General features: G+C 43.6%; 1 protein-coding gene across 3 annotated transcripts in view; it reads left to right on the top strand.

The window, feature by feature from the left end:
* SPATA13 (spermatogenesis associated 13) overlaps positions 1-17,758 on the top strand; it is a 45,525-nt gene that overhangs the window by 14,546 nt on the left and 13,221 nt on the right. For 2 of the 3 annotated variants that reach the window (XM_026049857.1, XM_026049858.1), the window contains exons 3-7: positions 2,447-2,591; positions 12,562-12,698; positions 13,152-13,331; positions 14,387-14,572; positions 17,016-17,195. In XM_026049857.1, coding sequence (XP_025905642.1) covers positions 2,447-2,591; positions 12,562-12,698; positions 13,152-13,331; positions 14,387-14,572; positions 17,016-17,195 — 828 coding nt within the window. Of the gene's footprint in view, positions 1-2,446; positions 2,592-9,913; positions 9,969-12,561; positions 12,699-13,151; positions 13,332-14,386; positions 14,573-17,015; positions 17,196-17,758 lie in introns of those variants that run through there. The other variant, XM_026049859.1, reaches the window with a different exon arrangement.

The following is a 17,758-nucleotide window of genomic DNA, read 5'->3' as shown; positions in this document are numbered from 1 at the left end:
GCAAACTGCCCGAGACCCTTTCACTTCCTTGTCTCTGTCTTCGACATAGAAAATAGAATGGATGATTCCTTTTCTTTCTTCCCTGCTGTCCAGCTGCCGTCATGTACTTACACTTCTGCTTTCCTTGTCACTAATTACTTTGTCTTGTTGAAAAACCAAACAGCATGGAATAAAACTGATACTGACTTTGGGATAATCTTCTTTGGATTATATCTTTCTTGGAATGCTCATTATTTCTATCTAGTTTCAATWTGTAAGAACTTGTCTGTTTATGGTGCAGCTCTGTTTTAGTCATGTTACAGTGTGTAGGTGCTGAGAAACACATGGCTACAAACAATGTGATAAATATGAAATCTGATCATTTTAAATGCTCCGGAAATAGCCCCAGTCAAAATGTGGCGTTAGCTGTGGTATTCAAAATTTTGGTATCAGCATATCAAGCACACTTAAAACTAATGCAGAATTTCCTTGAGAAAATTAGTAATATAGAATTAAGAAATTAATGAAATAAAGAATCTAAGAAAACTGGTAATATAAAAAATAAATGGATTCCTTCCAGGACTGCTGTTGCTTGTTCAAATGTGCTAGTTCTTATACTGTGAAACTGACCTTATGGAACACAAGTAACCTATAAGAAAATAAGTAGGGGATTCAGTTTGTAATTGATGGGTGCCTGTATACTTACTTGCCATCTCTGTTGACTTTGCTAAGAGACCAAAACCTAAAAACTTCAGATCAAGAAAAAATACCTCAATTTATTTGTTTATTTATTTATTTATGGAGCCTGGAGGCAGCCCTGAGCTGGTAAACAGTGTGTAGAGAAACCTCCTTCTCTGCTGTGACCAGTGGTGGACACGGCTTGTAGTCGGTTGCAGAGCTTTGGTCCCAAGGGCTTGGTAAAGCTGCCTTGTTCAACACTAGCTTGCTTTACTGACAAGGCTGGGGGCCTCCTACCTAAGCAGCTACTAATTGTTAAGTTGATTAAGCAAGCAAGAAAGAAACAGTATTTACATCCTAAAAGATTGTGAAGCTGTCTGATTCCAGTGGTTCCTAATGGAATTTGAATCCTCTTAATCTTCCTCATGCTGCTTGGCCTCCTGCTGAGATCAATCATGGTGCTGTACTCCCTTGGCTGAAATCAAACGCTGACACAATGAGAGGCTTTATAATCTCCTTTGGAAAGTTCTTATTTCTTAATGTGAACATTTTTTCTTGTTATATTACACATTTTTCTTTATATTGCTTTGATTAAAAAAAAAAGATCCTAAAGTCTATACCAGCAAAACTCTCAACTCAAGCCAATGAAAGTTTTATTAAATAATAGGCCATCGCAATCAGAAGTAATATGGGTTTCAAGGGGAGGTTTTTCTGACACTGCTAGTGCAGTCAACCAACTTTGAAAACCCAGGGGAGTATTTTAAAAGTGTGATGTTAATTCCTTCTTTATTATGTTTTGTTGTGATCTGACATCTTAGTTGTGAACAAGTTTTCAAACAACAATAAATCACTGGTTTCATAACAGAGCATCAACATATGGTCATAAAAAAAAGAAAAATGTTTCAGGTTATTTCCTCTAAGGGCCTATGAACAGTAACAAATGAAAGACTAAGGGAATATCTGAAGATTTTCTCTGAAGTTATATGAAGAGGTTTTGTGCTTAATGTGCAATATTTTGCAAGGTCATTAAATCTGGCTTCAGAGRCAGCATAAAAGTAGACTCAGCTTGCAAATAGAAGTGGTAAGCTCTCTAATCAAAATTAAACAAATGAAAGACTAAAGCTAACAGAATAGAAAATTCTGTTATTTTTACTATAACTGCTATTTTTACTATAACTATTCTGTTAGTTTTAGAAAACTAGAGAAAATGGCTTCCAGATAAAGTTTGAGTAAATTTAATATCATCTCTTTTTTAATGAGACTCCTGGGATCTTCTGAACAGAGGACCATTTAAACTAGTTTTGGCCTTCTTGCAAAATATACTAATTTTGCTTAAAAGCAAAGCATTTATTTGAAGAAATAAAGCATCCCAGGCAATTAACACACCTTCCTGCTATACAAAACTGCATTTGTATGCAGTTTTGGCCTACATTTTACTTTGGAGTTTGCCGCTAGTTGCAAATTTACAACCTCAGTGTGCCCTGTGCAGACTCTTCTGGATCCCAGTGCAGTTAGGCAAGGATTATTACAAGCTTAAAAGTATTAGAGTRTGTCCAGTCATAGCAGAAGACAGGGGAGATTTATTAAGACGGAGATGTAATGTTATTGCACTGCAGGGATGATGGATTTGGTGCACGGTGCTTGAACACAAGTGCTACAGTGCTTCAAATAAGGATGTTTACTGCTCTGGTAATTAGCTGAAGAAGCCTCGCTTCCCAAYGGGGTCTTGCTGAGCTGGACTTGTCCGTAGGCCTGTTGTTAATAGCGGCTCTTGGTGCTTTCTCCGCAGCCGGCCGCGCGGCCGCCGGTGCCGGCGCACCAGGTGCCCCCCTACAAGGCGGTTTCGGCCCGGTTCCGCCCGCTCACCTTCTCGCAGAGCACCCCCATCGGCCTCGACCGCGTCGGGCGACGGCGCCAGATGAGAGCGGCCCATGGTAAGATGTGCAAGGCTCGGTATACCTTCCTAGAGCWCAACTTTGTAAGCCAGCTTGGTGAGGAAATCCATTACATGGTCATGAAGAATCATAGAATCAGAGAATGCTTAAGGTTGGAAGGGACCTCAGAGGTCATCTAGTCCAACCCCCGGACACGCAGGATCACCTAGAGCACATGGCACAGGGCTGCGTCCAAGCGGGTTTTAAAGATCTCCAAAGAAGGAGACTCCACAACCTCCCTGGGCAGCCTGTTCCAGGGCTCTCTCACCCTCACTGTCAGAAAGTGTTTTCTCAAGTTCCTGTGGAACTTTTGGTGCCTCAGCTTGTGGCCGTTTCCTCTAGTCCTCTCGCTGGCCACCACTGAAAAGAGGCTGCCCMCTCCTCCTTACTGCCTCCCTTGAGGTATTTATACGCACTGAGCAGATGTAGTACCTCATTTCGTTGCCTTTTCTCTATAACATCCTTATTGGTAGGTTTGCTTGCCGTGGTCCGTGTAAAACCCATTTATCACACCCACTGATCAATTAATTCGTATGGTTTATTCTATGTAGTTTGCAGGCCTGTATTTTCCACCTCCTATATTTATATGCTTGCCTGCAGATAATTATAGAATATGAAGGAAATAAGGCCTAAAACACTTTAGTTTGTACCTGAACCATGTTCATTTTACCACTAAATGGAGGTATGCTCACACCACACAAGCTGTTTTTTTCTTTTTTTCATTCATTCAGCTTAATTTCTTCAATAGGAAAGTATTAAATAATCAAAGAGTGTGCTCCAGAGAATTGTATGCAGTTGCAAGTGCTTACTGAGGGGGGATGTGGCCCAACCAAACCAGGTTTTTGGTGCATGAAAGATACATTCTTGGGAAAAATTGCCTCTTTGGAAGCACTACTTCTCATCTGACCCTCTATATGGCCTATGTATTTTTTCTTTTATTCTGTTTGCTGTTAGCAAGCCATGCTACGTGAGTCAGTAGAAAGGCATATTTGGTATCGATGGAGCATTTCTTGGCAGAAGATAGCAGAAAAAGCTGTGTTAATTGCATTTGTCTTCTTCTGGACTACAGCAGGCATCGTCTGAAGACTTACTAATGCTTCACTGAGAAGGGCCCAAAGTAAAAGCTAAATTTTCCCTTGAGATCCTCGCTGTTAACAGTGAACAGACGACTAATGGGAATCTTCAGTCTGCTTCTCTGTGCACACAATCAGTAAGGAAGGCTTCAGTTGCCATGACTGAGGGGAGAAACTTAACAAACAGTATTTTCAGTGTTTTTTAAACAGTTAAATTTACTAAAATTACAAGTCAATAAAATGATTAGATTTGGCTTATATGATTATAAACCAAGTTTTAGAGGTAAAGATATCCAGATTCTTCTGAAAACATCCCTCAATTGCAAATTAACTGGCATTAGTTAACCTAGAGAACTGCCTGAGACTAATTTATTTCTTAGTATTTAGCTTTAAAGTGACAGCTTTCCTAAATGTAAGCGTACCAGATAAAGAAAGCAAGATTTCTGATACTTTTTCAAGGCAATACCATCACAGCAATATTGATTATACTAGATGTGACTTTTGGAAGTCATTATAATAAACACAGAAGCCAAGAAAGTTTCGTGAGTCAAAGCCCTGAGAGCAAGTGGAGAATAGCATGGACTTCATGGTCCAACGGCAGTTCTTCTGAATAGCTCCAGTGAAAAATACTAGTACTAGTCCCACACATTGTGGTCTCTTTCTTTTTTTTTTTTTTTTTTCCCTTAAATTCATGAGGCATTTTCTTGTCTTTGAACATGTGTGAGCTTTTTGTTTGCTCGTTTACAGTGAAATTTGATAACACAAAAGCTATTTATTATAGAAAGAAACTCTAAACTCTAGCATTGAAAACTAGAAATATTTTAGTTGCTTTCTAAAGCCTAGTGCAGATGTTATCTGTCTACTTTTGTAACAACAGGAGATAGAATTGGAGATCTAAATTACTAGAAAAATGGCTATTAGAAGACAGTAAATCATAACACTGCAGGAGACAGAGTAACAGCCAGCCAAGGCCTGAGTGAAACTTCGCATGAGACTAATGATGCTACTGCTGTGCTTGAAGGATTATGAGTTCTCAATACCTGGTGTCGGAGAGAGAGATTACCTGTCACAGAAGCGCAATTTTTTATACGCTCCTTAAAAAGTAACCCATTTTTATCATGGTGCGAACTTAAATTTGGCAGAATTTTTTTGTGAACTCATGTGGTTGGACTTGATGCTCTTCAAGGTCTTTTGCAATCATAATGATTCGGTGATTCTGTGGTTGTATGATCTCYTCAGGGACAGGAATCTCAGCTAATAGGGCAGGAACAACTCTTGTGGTGGGTGATGTGATCGCTGGTCAGGAGCATGGCCAGGCTGGTGGAGCGGACAGGACCAAGGAATGTGCTGGGAGCAGCCGGGACATCACGGAGACGAGCGCTGGAGGCAGAACCGAACAGCTGGGCAAAGCCTTAAATACCAGGAGCTCAGTGGCAGCCACGTCTGAGCTGCTTTAGATTTAGATTGTTTATGAACTGGGAAATGTTGGATATAAAAAGATCCTTCATTTAATAAAGGGCGTTTTCTAAACCAAAACAATGCAGGTTGCTGCCATGAACATTGAGATTATAGTGTCATTTCTAAGCAAAGAACTAGGGAAAAGCTGGCAAGGTGAAATAATACACAGTTTGGGACAATGCCTCCTTTACAGACAATGTTGATAAATCCTCAATCCTCAAATGAAGAAAGGGGCAGAAGCAGCAAAACTCATGCCACAAATAGTCTGTAGCAACTGTACAAACCCTTTTTAAAGAAGATGTAGAAAAACAGGCAACTGCCAATCACAGTGGAAATTTAAACGGTAAAATTACCATTGTGCAAGCTGAATAACAAAAAAGGTTGTAGCAGTGAAAGAGTGTCTCTTATCTTAAAGAAAAGTATCTTAAAGTATCTTAAAGAAAAGTATCTTAAAGAAAAGTATCTTAAAGAAAAGATATGAGTCAGAGGGATAAATAAGCTGACTGTATCAGCAAATGTCACAGGATCCATAGACTAGAATTGCATGCCTACACAGGGAAAGTACAGTATTAGGATTAAATTACAAACCACCTTGGATCACCAGGTTGGTGTTAGCAAATGTGGCATGCTCAGGAAACCAGGGAGACTGCAAAGGCAGCAAGCACGGTCATAAAAGGAGAGTTAAAGTGCCATTGTTTTTACCAAGAGTTGTCATTGAGCTGTATGCCTGTAGACATATTAGACACTTACAGCAAATTCCTATCATCTGTCAAAAAAAAAAAAAAGACTTTGGAAAACACCAAAATGGATTCTGTCATTAAACAGCAGGGGAAAGGAAGCTATCAGAAGAAAATAAGAAGCCCTCCTCAGATGGTTGAATTGCATCCAAATAGAAAAAATCATAAATTCCAGCAAAATAAAAATGCAGGAAGGTAGGTGGAATTTACTAAAGGTATAAAAATGTATGTCCTTTTTCAGAAATGTTAGAAGTAGGTAGGCTGCCATGCAGGGAAAATAAGAGCATAGTCATGTTAGATAGTCTGTCTCAAAATGAAATATCAACTGAAGCTTTAGAATAATTAAATGACTAGAAACAAATTGCTAGAACCAAGACTTCTAAAAGGATTTAAGAATGAAATTGCTTAGCGACTGTCTCTAGCACAGAATTTATTGTTTAAAATTGCATCAGTGCAAGAAAACATGAGGACATCAGTGTGATGACCAGTTCTGAAGCACCAGGAGGAACCAGTGAGCCGTAGACCAGTGAGTCTGATCTATAAGTACATAGAATGTATAAGAATATATATAGGACTTATAAACCATCACAGAGAATAACATTGACAGACTGATGGGTCCTTATAGAATCTTAGAATCATTATGGTTAGCAAAGACCCTCAAGATCATTGAGTCCAACCATAAGTCCCTCAACACCCTGCCTGTTAAACCATGTCCCTACGTGCCTCATCTGCACATTTCTTGAACACTGCCAGGGACGGTGACTCCACCACATCCCTGGGCAGCCTGTTCCAATGCTTGACCTCTCTTTCCATGTGTGATTAAGAGGAGTTCTCTTTATAGAGGAAAGTTGTGCCCCACAGATCTATTAGGTTTCCTGGAAAAGTCACTGAAGATGTGAACGGGATGATTCTGTAGTGTATTGGATTTTCAAAAGGCCTTTGACAAGATTTCTTACAAATGCATTTTAATAGGGGCTGGGAATAAGAGCGGAGATGTTCTCATGCACTAATAAATGGTTAAGCACTAAGAAACAAGGAGGAGGAAAGTGCCAGTTTTCTGGAGTCCTGTGAGAGACTGTTGCTCTTCAGGTGCTTGGTGTTTTCACAAATGATGTTGAGGAGAGAGAATAGAATTATATAGAGAAATTATAATTTTTGCTTATGTGATAAATTATTGAGGGAAGTAAAATCACAAGCTGAGGGTCGCAGAATTTTACAGTGCCAAGAAATGGTGCAGTATGGTGACAGGTGAAAATATGTGTTGATAAATGGAAAGTGGTGTATGTGGGGAAAAAAAGTAGGCTTACAGAGGATTTGGGGCAAGATTTTGCCATTGAGGGAAGAAAGAGATCTTGAAAATTCTACTGAGTCATTCAAATGTCACTTTAATGCTCAGAAATTCAGTGGCAGGAATTTCAAGGAAGGGGATGGAGAACAAAACAGCCRGATGGTCCCATTGCCATTCCATGGTGTGCTGAGCGGGGAGCATTTCCCCAGTCCTTTCTGTATACATAGGCTTTAGTAGCSCAGAAAAAGATACAGAGAAAGGCAAAAAGAGTAAGGGAAACAGCTCAACACTTCTGTGTGAGAAATGACTAACCAGGCTAGGGCTGTTCAGCTAACAACAAAAGGCAGTGGGGGAGAAACACCTGTAAGCTGACGACATAGGGGAAAAAATGAGCAGCTAGTAGTTATTTGATGTTTCCGATAATGTAAGAACTAACTGAAATGGTCAGATAGCAGGTTTCAAGCAAAAGATGAGTTTCATGTGCTGTAAAACTAAATTAAGATGCTAGTTGCTACACCAGGTATTTCAGATGCTAACGTTTTACAGAAACTCAGTGATTTGAAAAAATCAGCTCATTAAACATAAAAATATCACCTCTGCTCCCGGGAAAATGTGAATCGGGTCCATGAGGGGATGGAATTTGGGAAAGTATATGAGAAAAACAGCATTACAAGCCTCACCTATTTTTATGTTCCTTCCTTGGCATCTGCCACTGGCCGCTGTCAGAGAGTGCTGGTTTGGAGGGACCTGAGCTGCCCAAGGGTGGAGGGACCTGTGTTGTGTTACTTTCTCCTGTGAAGTCCCATTAGAATATTGAGGAAAGGGATAAAATAGGATTTATTGTACATTCAATAGGATTTTTTGTACATTCAGACTATAGTTACTGTAGTTTGGAGTGTTTGGGAGAAAACAAAGTATTCAGGCTTTCCCCATGTTTGGTCCCAGTCACTTGGAGAACGGGCTGGTGTTGAAGTGGTAAACGAGCCCTTGGCATTGCTATTCTAGTGTGTGCCGCCTTCCCGAGCGCCCTCGGGGCGGGATAAGCCAGCTCAGCAGGCGCTGGGACGCCCTGGACTCCCACTACAAAGGCCAGCAAGGGAAGGAACTGGCCACCAGCTTGCCCCAAATAAGCACTTGGTGCAGCGCTTCAGCCTCGGGCTGCGCAGTTGCTGGATGTGGCTGTGCAGGGGAGGGAGAGCAGCTCTCCCCTTAGCCCACGGCTGCCCTGCCGTAGTCATCGTGCAAAGGCACACGTTGCCTGCCAGGCTGCAAAGAGCACACGAAACCACTGCTTTCCAGAAATTACTTTTTAATGTCTCTTCTGTAAGAACAATATGGGGTTTGATCTAGCTGGCCTTTTGCAATACAGCTGTTTTTTCCCTTGCAAGTAGGAATTTCCCATGGCAGGGAGCAGGTTGAAAGGATGAGCCCCAGGATCATGAGCAGCTTTATCCCCCCACGAGGAGAATGTTTTCCTCAGTAGGTTTCTGTTTGCTGGGGTTGCTTTTACTGCTTTGTGCCGTGGAGAGTAGATTCTTGTCTGTATATAAATTCCTCATAACATAATATCAGCTTCTCATAATATGCAGTTGCTTATTTTTCCCATGCTGCCCGAAGAGTCTCCTTGCAGCAAGAAATAACAGGGAAGTCTGGGGCTTTAGGGCAGGGCTCCTCTCAAGCGCAGCAGGGACTGGATGGGAGCAGCAGGAAGGCATTAATATTGCAGCGTGGTAGCTGGCATTTCACTGCCTCCCGCGGCAGCGCTCCGGGAAGCCGTGTGATAGCAGTGGGTGGCCAGAGGCTGCTGCTGGAAAATGCCTCAAGGGCTCCGGGATGGCCTCGCTGGCAGAGGCAGCTCCCACTGAAAGGGCAGGCCGAGTTGAGCAGCGCAGTTTGCAGGTAAAGAGCGGCCCGTAAAGGCTCTCCTGGTCCAAGGTCCAAGGTGCAAGGTGCAGCGCTGTGCTTGGAAGCAGATAGGGGCTGCCTCCAGGAGCAGCTCCTTCAGCTGCTTCCAGGATGTGGACAGATGCCGTTTCCCAGCAAAACTGTGAAGGATGCAAAGGTGCTCCGTGCTGAGCTCGGGTGGCCGACTGAGCCCGACTGGGTCGTTTGAGTGAAGGCTGAACTATTTGGATACTTCCCTGTTTTCTGGATCTGGATTAAGTTAATAACTTGAATGAGAAACTATCTCCATCCCCTCTTCCTCCCCCCAGGGGATCTGTTGCAGCCTTAACATTTCGGCTGCTTGTACCCTTCTTAAGGAGATTCCATTTAACTGTGAAGCAAGAGAGGCTTTAACAACTATGCAAAAAACAAGCTTAAAAAAAAACAACAAAAAAACAAGTAATCTTTAATTTCTCCTGGCATTTTTGCTGCTGCAGTATAACAAGGCTGGGCTGCTATTCAGGGTGGTGTTGCACACAAGCAGCTCGCGGTTTCCTCCCCTGCAAACTGCGGTGACTTGAATACAGATCGGGGTGGCACCAAGTGCTCTGAGGAGCGGCGAACGCGCTCGCGGCCGCGCTGCACCCGTGGGTGCCGCCGCTCGCGGCTCTGCGCGCGCCGCCGCTTCCCCCGGCAGCCCGTCCTCCCCACGGGCCCCGTGATGTCAGCGCGGCGCCGCGCGCCCGCCCGGCCCCGCGCGTTCCCGTTCCCGCTCCGCTCCGGCTCCGGCTCCGCTCGCCCTGCCCGCGGCTGCCCGGCGCCCATCCCGCCGCGCTCAGCGCCGGGCTTCGTGCCGGGATCGTCCCTGCGCGCGCCGGCGGCATGGTGGCCCCCGGGGCGATGCCGCGCTTCTGGAGCCTCGAGAGCCTTCACACGGGTACGTGTGCGCGGACCTTGTGCTCCTTCTCCTTTCCTTTGCAGCCTTTCCAGCTTGAAACGATATCCCGTGGCAGCCAAGGGCAGGGCGAGGATTTGTGACGGCATTTCTGTTGCGGACCCTCCGGAGCCGGCAGAGTTTCGCTGCGGGCAGAAGGGCTCGGGAAGCAGCGTCGCTCCCACGCCGTCCTTTAAGTTTTTGCATTCCAGTAGCGCACCCAGGAAAGTCCCGATCCGCCCGTTCCAGGATGTAAACAGCAGAGGGAAGGAGGCAGAGTGCCCGGCACGGGCTTCGCTCGGGTCTGATTGTGCAGGCACTGCAAGCTGATGGCTTTGGGAAGGGGTCCTGAGCAGCTATCGGTGCCGAAATGAGGAACACTTGTCATTGTTAGCTAAATGAATTGGGGAATTTTGGTGTGTGTCGTTCCTGCAACCAACCCACAGACAGTGCTGGTGTTACAGTGGGGTTGTAAAAAAGATCCCCACGGTGAAATTTTTTAGCGGTTCTTAAGCTAAAAATTGATTTAAGGAATTGTTTCTTCACAGGTTTTAAATAAAGGATTTTCAGTAAGTTTTCAGGAGCATTTTTGAAGTATATTGATGTTCTGATTTAAGAGCATTTTGGGGAAAAACTAATTTTTTTTAAGAGAGATTCAGGATCCTTTCTGTTTAGATAGATTATGCCATTTAAGTAAGTGCATATTTAAAATGTCTGAGGAACAGAGTAGGAATSTGTAAAGCCATGTCCTCTTCTGTGAAGAACACAAGATTCTTCTGAGGAACCGAAAATTCTTTTGGTGTTTTAGTTAATCTGTGCTGCAGAGAGCTTTGATTTCTTCTAAAGCTTGCTACCTAAAATGAGCAGAGATGTGAGCTGTGGTACAAGCACCCACGGGGAGGGAGTAAAAATGCTTCYGCGTATATGGTGAATAACTCGTAGGTTATTCAGTGTGTGTGGGCACCTGCGCTGGCGAGCGGTGTGCATCAGAGCAAGGAGTCATCTCTTTGCAACCTGCTTAAAACAGTCTGGAGAAGAGGCCCTGCTGCTTTGCCTAGTGSCAAGTGGAAGTGGGAGGTTAAGGAATTCGGCTTAAAGATCCCTTCCCGTCACTCGGGACGCTGTTCTGCCTCCCACAGGCCACGTGGGGACTCGGTCGGGGACATGGGAACCATTAAGAAGGGAGTTTGGTGCCAGGGGCCTGTTGCAGATCTTATTTGCGATCGGATTCAACATAATCGGAAGTGTTTCAGAGCACCGTGTGTCCTCACGCTGTTTGGTGTCGATAGCCTGGCCTGGCTGTGCAGGGACGTGTGCCAGGATGGGTAGAGGAGGAGCAGAGAGCGGCCTGCGGCTCTGCAGCGCTGCCCACCAAGGGCTCCTGGCCAGGAGCTGCTCCCCARCTCTGTCTGGGAGCCCTGCACCGGCCCTCAGCTGCTCCCGCAGGGTCTAACTGAGCAGTGTGGGCAGCGTTATTAGGCCTGGTACTACTCTTTGTGGGCCGGGGCGGAGATAAACAAGTGAGCTGCGCCCAGGGGTGCAGTCCCTCACGTTTCGTACAGTAACTCGGGGTTTGCATAGGGCTGCCCACTTGAGCACTGCTCCTCTTGGGCTGTGTGTAAATAAAATGAAACTCCTCTCGGTTCTGGCCTGTGCTTCTTTACAAAGCTACTTTTGCAGTCAGAAAATGTACACTTGTCAAACCAATATTTGTCTTCGTTGTTTTTTTTATTTATTGTAATTAGAACAATTTTTTTTTYCCAGGAAGTTCTGTCATGTTCAGCCTGGCCTACCTTATCCCTCTCTCCACCCCATTTCCAGGTGATTTCATAGAATCAGAGCACCATAGCATCATTATGATTGGAAAAGACATTCAAGGCCAYGAAGCCCAGCTGTAACCCCATCACCACCACACCCTTTAACCATGTCCCTAAGTGCCTCATCTACATGTTTCTTGGACAGTGCCAGGGATGGTGGCTCCAACACTTCCATAGGCAGCCTGTGCTTGGCCAGTCTTTCCATGTGGAAATTTTTCCTAATATCTAACCTGAACCTCCCCTGGTGCAACTTGAGACCATTTCCTCATATCCTATCGGTAGATTTCAAAGTCTTCCCCGCRTGTAGGAGCCCTGGAAGAACCTACACTAGGGTAGTGCTGCTGCTTGGGCAGCCYCCTCAATGGTTACCCACAACCAGGGCCTGGTTGCAGTTGGGCCTGAGGACGAGATGTTGAGAATGTCACAGCAGCACGTGGGAAACTGCATTAACACCTCTGTTCCGATGCACATTATTTTAGGTGGAGGTGTAAAGAATGTTTGTAGTATTTTTCACACATAGTGAGGAGGCTGCTCAATTTTGTCATATACTAAACAAAGATTTTACAAAGAAGCGTAGAAAATAAATATATTAGGTGTGAAATATATTAGGTGGTTTTCCTAAGAGCTCTGTTCTCTCACACTCTTGCTGCTTTGTTCATAAGAAGAAAGGCAATTCCTAAGTGATTCCTCTTTCCTAAGTGATTCYTCTTCTACTGTCTTTATGAGTGTGCACTGGTATAAAAATGATTACTCAAACAACGGTCCCACCTGTCTTCTAGCTGCTGCAGATGGTGGGACTGAATCTTCAGCTTTGGTGGATGACAATGGCAGCGAGGAAGATTACAGCTATGAGGAGCTCTGCCAAGCCACCCCGAGATACCTGCAACCTGGAGGTGAACAGCTAGCAATTAATGAGGTAAAATTGTCATCCTGGGTGACAGTCTGGTATGGTGAATCTGTGCAGTTCTATGGTGATGGTTTTCAGCTGGTGTGGGGTTTAATGTTAATGAGAAGTGTGGTGATTGTGGCCATCRTAACTAAGAACTCACCAGCCACAGCATCCCGTCTCTAAGAGGGCCTMAGAGCAGATAGATGCCAAGAGATAGATGCAGAACAGTGCAGTTTCACATCTTGACTGGGACTAATCTGGAGATTTAGCTCAGCTGATGGGCACAGTGTAGGACTGACAGACTCAGGTTCTCAAACTAATAAAATACGTAAAAAATTCTGAAAATCCAGAGTCTTAGTTTTGTCCTGTAATGAGATTAATCTTCAGGGTTTAGTGATGCATTTTGGTCTACTAAGTAGTTTGTAAATAGTGTGTTGTTTATTCATTGCTCATCACAAACTCATTTCCTTCCCATCTCAGCTGATAAGTGATGGCAGCATCGTCTATGCAGAAGCTCTTTGGGACCATGTGACTATGGATGATCAAGAACTGGGCTTCAAAGCTGGAGATGTCATTCGAGTCCTGGAAGCTTCCAACAAAGACTGGTGGTGGGGGAGAAATGAGGACAAGGAAGCCTGGTTTCCAGCTAGCTTCGTCAGGGTTAGTAACTCTGCACTCTTTTGCACCACTGTCACACTACTTTCCTAGCAGAATTAATGCAGCAATGACTGTGGCATTTCACTCTAATGAAGGGCCTGATCCTGTGATCTTTGCATCTGAGTATCAGTGCTCCTGATGGCTTCACAGGAGAAAAAAGAGTAAAGCATCAGAGCCCAAGCTCCTCTGTCACATTTTAATCTTACTTCTTTCTTTGTGTMGTCCTTTTGTAACCAAAGGGATTTCATGAGAAATGAGGGTAGAAGAAAACTCAAACAAGGAAAATCGATGTACATAGAAGAGATATAACAGCTTTCATAGGAGAGTAGGGAAAGCTGTGCTGCATGCTATTCTGTTCTTACATTTCAGAGTTTTCTTTGTAAAATAATGTTTAACTTATTATCTCAACTTTATGTCGGAGTCTGGTTCACAGTGAACTCCTTAGTGAAACCTCAGTCAGATTATCATGACAATATAACGCTTGAGGGTCCTAAAATTAAACTGTATTTTGTAATTTAACTTAAAGTACTTTTTGAGATCCTAATGAAACTTGGGCTTTGCTGTATTAAGTACTGTACAAAATTCCAGAGGTGGTTCCTGCCCTTATCCTGCATAAATTTCCAAACAAAATTGGCAATCAGACAAAAAYGGGAAAAGGATTTTCTGTTGTACAGATAGGAATCTGGGGCAGAGGGAAAATACTTAAAAGTATCTGAGTGACTTGGCACCATGGAAATTTTTGCCTGTAAGCTGACTTGCACAAAACTACAAGTTAGGGTGAGAAATAAGCATAGATCTGCAAATATACAGGAAGCACAACATGGTGTCTGTGAGATGCTGTCAGTAGAAAGCCATGTTTTGATCAGCTAGACAGAAATCTCAAGACTTTWTTGGAATAGCAAAGGTCAATGAGATTAATCTTGTTGTGGACCCCTCTCGATAAAGTAGGAGTTGGAACATATCTCTAGCATGTCCTATGAGAGGTTTACCTCAGCACTGTCATGTTCTGTGACTGCTTGGTGATCTGMTCTAGCTTGCCCTGTTTGTTCTGGCCACAGCTGCGAGTTAACCAGGAAGAACTGCCAGAAAACTGTGGTAGCATCCAGAATGAAGAACAAGATGCAGACATGAGCAAGCATCGCCAGAAGATGGCAGAAAACAAGGATCAGATGAGGACCAATGTCATACAGGAAATTATGAACACAGAACGAGTCTATATCAAACATCTCAAGGACATTTGTGAGGTATGTGCTTTAATCTGGGGGCAGTCTACTGACTTAATGGGAARCAAAACTTCCCGTATCAGTTGAGAGCCAAAGTGGTTTCTCTTATCAAAATACCCCAATTCCACATGTGAGACTTCCAGTGAGAACCATCCTGTGTGCTGTTCTGACTCCTTTCTCTGTAGATTGACCCAAGGCATCACTTGCTTTTTTAAAAAACATCCCACTTCTGACTTGGAAAAAGTGCTTTGCTTGTCTGACCACTATTTCCATAGCCTGAAGACAGAGGAAGTCCAATTTATTTAGTACGTTTTACCACTTGGTTTTGATAGAAATTTGTCAGTACGTTTACTCGATTCTATTACACTTCAGAGATAAAACATTTGGAAAGTAACCTGGAAGGAGAATTTTGGGGCTAGGGATTTTTTTCTGGGTGCTTAGTAGCTATGAAGAAATCTTTAATCCCTTTCCTTGTTTGAACTATCGAATATGAAGAACATGGTGTTTTTCTTCTGTTCTTTGCTCAGTTATTTTGGAGGAGCACCCTAGACCTGAAAGCTTCTTAAAACGTTCTCTGAAGTTCGCTGCTTCTGAAAGGGACCGTGATGCAGCTGGCCTGTCCTAAGGCTGCCCTTGTGATTAATAAAAGTCCAAGGAAGGCTGCTAAGTAACCTGTCAAAATACTCTTTCTACCTTTAGTTTGCTGAGGATGTTTTTGATGTTGTCATCTTTTGTCCACTACTCATTATAAGCTTTTTTAATGGAAAGCAAGGTAGACCAGAGGTGAACTTCTAATATCAGAGGACATTTTTTTTTAAGATCAGAGCTTTTCTAAGTGATCTTGAAGGGAAGGAAAGGAAAACAAATTGAAGGACAAAATTTCTTGTTAATTTGTGGACTATTCCTTAAAAAAAGTAAAGGTGAATTGTGTCGTCTAGATGCTCTCTTCTGCTACAGTAAGTTTAGAATAAGTTTTCGTGAATATCTGAAAGATCACAGAGGAATTTGTGCATACAGATGTGTCTCCCTCATGGTTATCTGGGTCCTAGGACATGACTTTCATCATGGGTCTGCTTTGCTCGGAGGGTCTGCTTTGCTCAGAGTGAATCAGTAGGGTGGTGCAGGCAGGATGGAAGGCTGAAAATACACTGAAGAAAGACTGAGTCAGAAAAGTTACTCCAGATGCTCATGCAAATTTGCAAGCTCTGCACCAGAATGAATCACTAGGGCTGGTGCCATCAGGATCATAAAACTGCAAGTACACCCAGAAAAAGATTTGAAGGTCAAAAAATTACYTGCAGCCCACATATACAGGAGCTGCATAGATCATTTTCCATGTTGGTTTCTTGMTCCTAAATGGCAGTGAACTTGCTAGTTAGCTTATGTACAATGTGGTGGCCCCACAGCACTCGAAGCAGACGCTTGTGGAGAAGACAGGCTGTTCTTTCCTGCAATCTGCACCCGAAGGGCTGTGGGAGAAGCTTATCTGAGAGCTGCCCCATGGAGGAGCCTGGCAGGGAACCTGGTGCAGCAGTTAACCTTTGCACCAGCCTTTGCAGMAGCTTTTGCACCAGCTGCTACACGAGGACAAGAGCAGAGCTGATGTTCCTCAGCCTGCAGCTCCTGCAGCTCCACCCTTGGCTCCAGCCACAGGGATTAAGGACTCGGGGCTGCATGTGGTGGCTGCCACCGAGGACCTGAGCCCCTTAGAGCCCCTTCCTTCCTTATACCCATAGCTGTGTGAATGCTGATTCGATCTAATGTGGAGTTCTGAATGCAGAGCAGGATTTGCCCGAGGCTGTTTAAAACTGGAGCACTTGGCCAGGTAGCTCCTGCAGGTTGGATGCAAATGAAATGAGCCGGACCTGTGTGGTGTCCTTACAAGTAGAGCGAAAGGAGTGGAGAATCTGATCACTTTTTTCCATGCATTCTTGCCAGTATTAACTCCTGGGAGTGCGATAAGATTTTTACCCAGCAGTAGCAAGCTGCATGTGTTGTAGCATGCTCTTAATTGTGTTTCTTCTGGGCCCTGCTTACAAATCAGCAACGAATCAGTGCATTAGCTTTGACAGGGCTGTTTTTATGTTACCTGCTTAGGATTTGTTCTAACATAAGGAAAAAATGTTAGAGCACAAGTGAATTAGAAAGCGAAGCGCAGCAGCTGAACTAGTGCTGCACATGGGGCTCATGCCAGGCCTCCCCTGGCTCCACAGCAGGAAGAAACCAAGGAGCTTGATATATTTTGARGTCTGAGGTTCTCTGAGCCATACTGTGGAACAGAGGTGCCATTAGCAAAAACTGTCGTGTAACATTTGAACCCGAAATCGCTCATTCTGGAACCAGAGTCCTGCCGTGAGACCACGGGCCCCAACTCCTGCCAAGCCAAAGGGGCTTGTTCGGAGCAGGACCCACGTGTGCATCCTCAGAGCTGATAAAAAAGGAGGTGCTCTCGCTTCATTTCCAGGGTTATATTCGGCAGTGTCGCAAACATACAGGAATGTTCACCGCGGCGCAGCTAAGCACCATTTTTGGGAACATTGAAGATATCTACAAATTCCAGAGGAAGTTCCTGAAAGACCTCGAGAAGCAGTACAACAAGGAGGAACCTCATCTAAGTGAAATAGGATCGTGCTTTCTTCAACACGTATGTCGCAAAAATTCATTTTGTTTATGATGTGAACAAAATACGATAAGAAAAATCCAAGTTACCAGATAAGGAGATGATTTTACTAACTTATCAAATACTAAACTATGCATAGAGAGTATTTTGGAATTTAGAGTGTTTACAGTTAAAGAATTACTTAAATGTTTTGGATTTCTCCTCTTTCCTTAGTAAGAATGTGTCTCTGTACACATTCAAGTTGCTTTTTCAGAAGTAATCACAGATGAGCTGGACCATGTCCAGTGCTCTCAAATTGTTTCAATAGGCATGCAAAAATGGCGTAAAAAGAAGAGAACAGAACAGGGAAAGGAAGTGCAAGGGAAAGGCTCTGTAAGTCCATTAAAGACACTTATTGAAGCCATAGCCATCAACTGGAGCCTCCATTTTCGTGCTCATACAAAGAAGGTCCATAGTTTTAACGACTGCAAAGCAGATTATTATGTAGTGGTAAAGGTGATTTTTTCTTCATTTTGGAAACAATTTAGGAAATGAATTAATATTATTGCATAAAATAAAAGTTACAAAACATCCATCAATCTTTATAG

The sequence above is a fragment of the Nothoprocta perdicaria genome, unplaced genomic scaffold, assembly GCF_003342845.1.
Source record: "Nothoprocta perdicaria isolate Ctin4 unplaced genomic scaffold, notPer1 scaffold_62, whole genome shotgun sequence".
NCBI classification, from domain to species: domain Eukaryota; kingdom Metazoa; phylum Chordata; class Aves; order Tinamiformes; family Tinamidae; genus Nothoprocta; species Nothoprocta perdicaria.
This window is presented reverse-complemented; position numbering and strand designations above follow the sequence as displayed.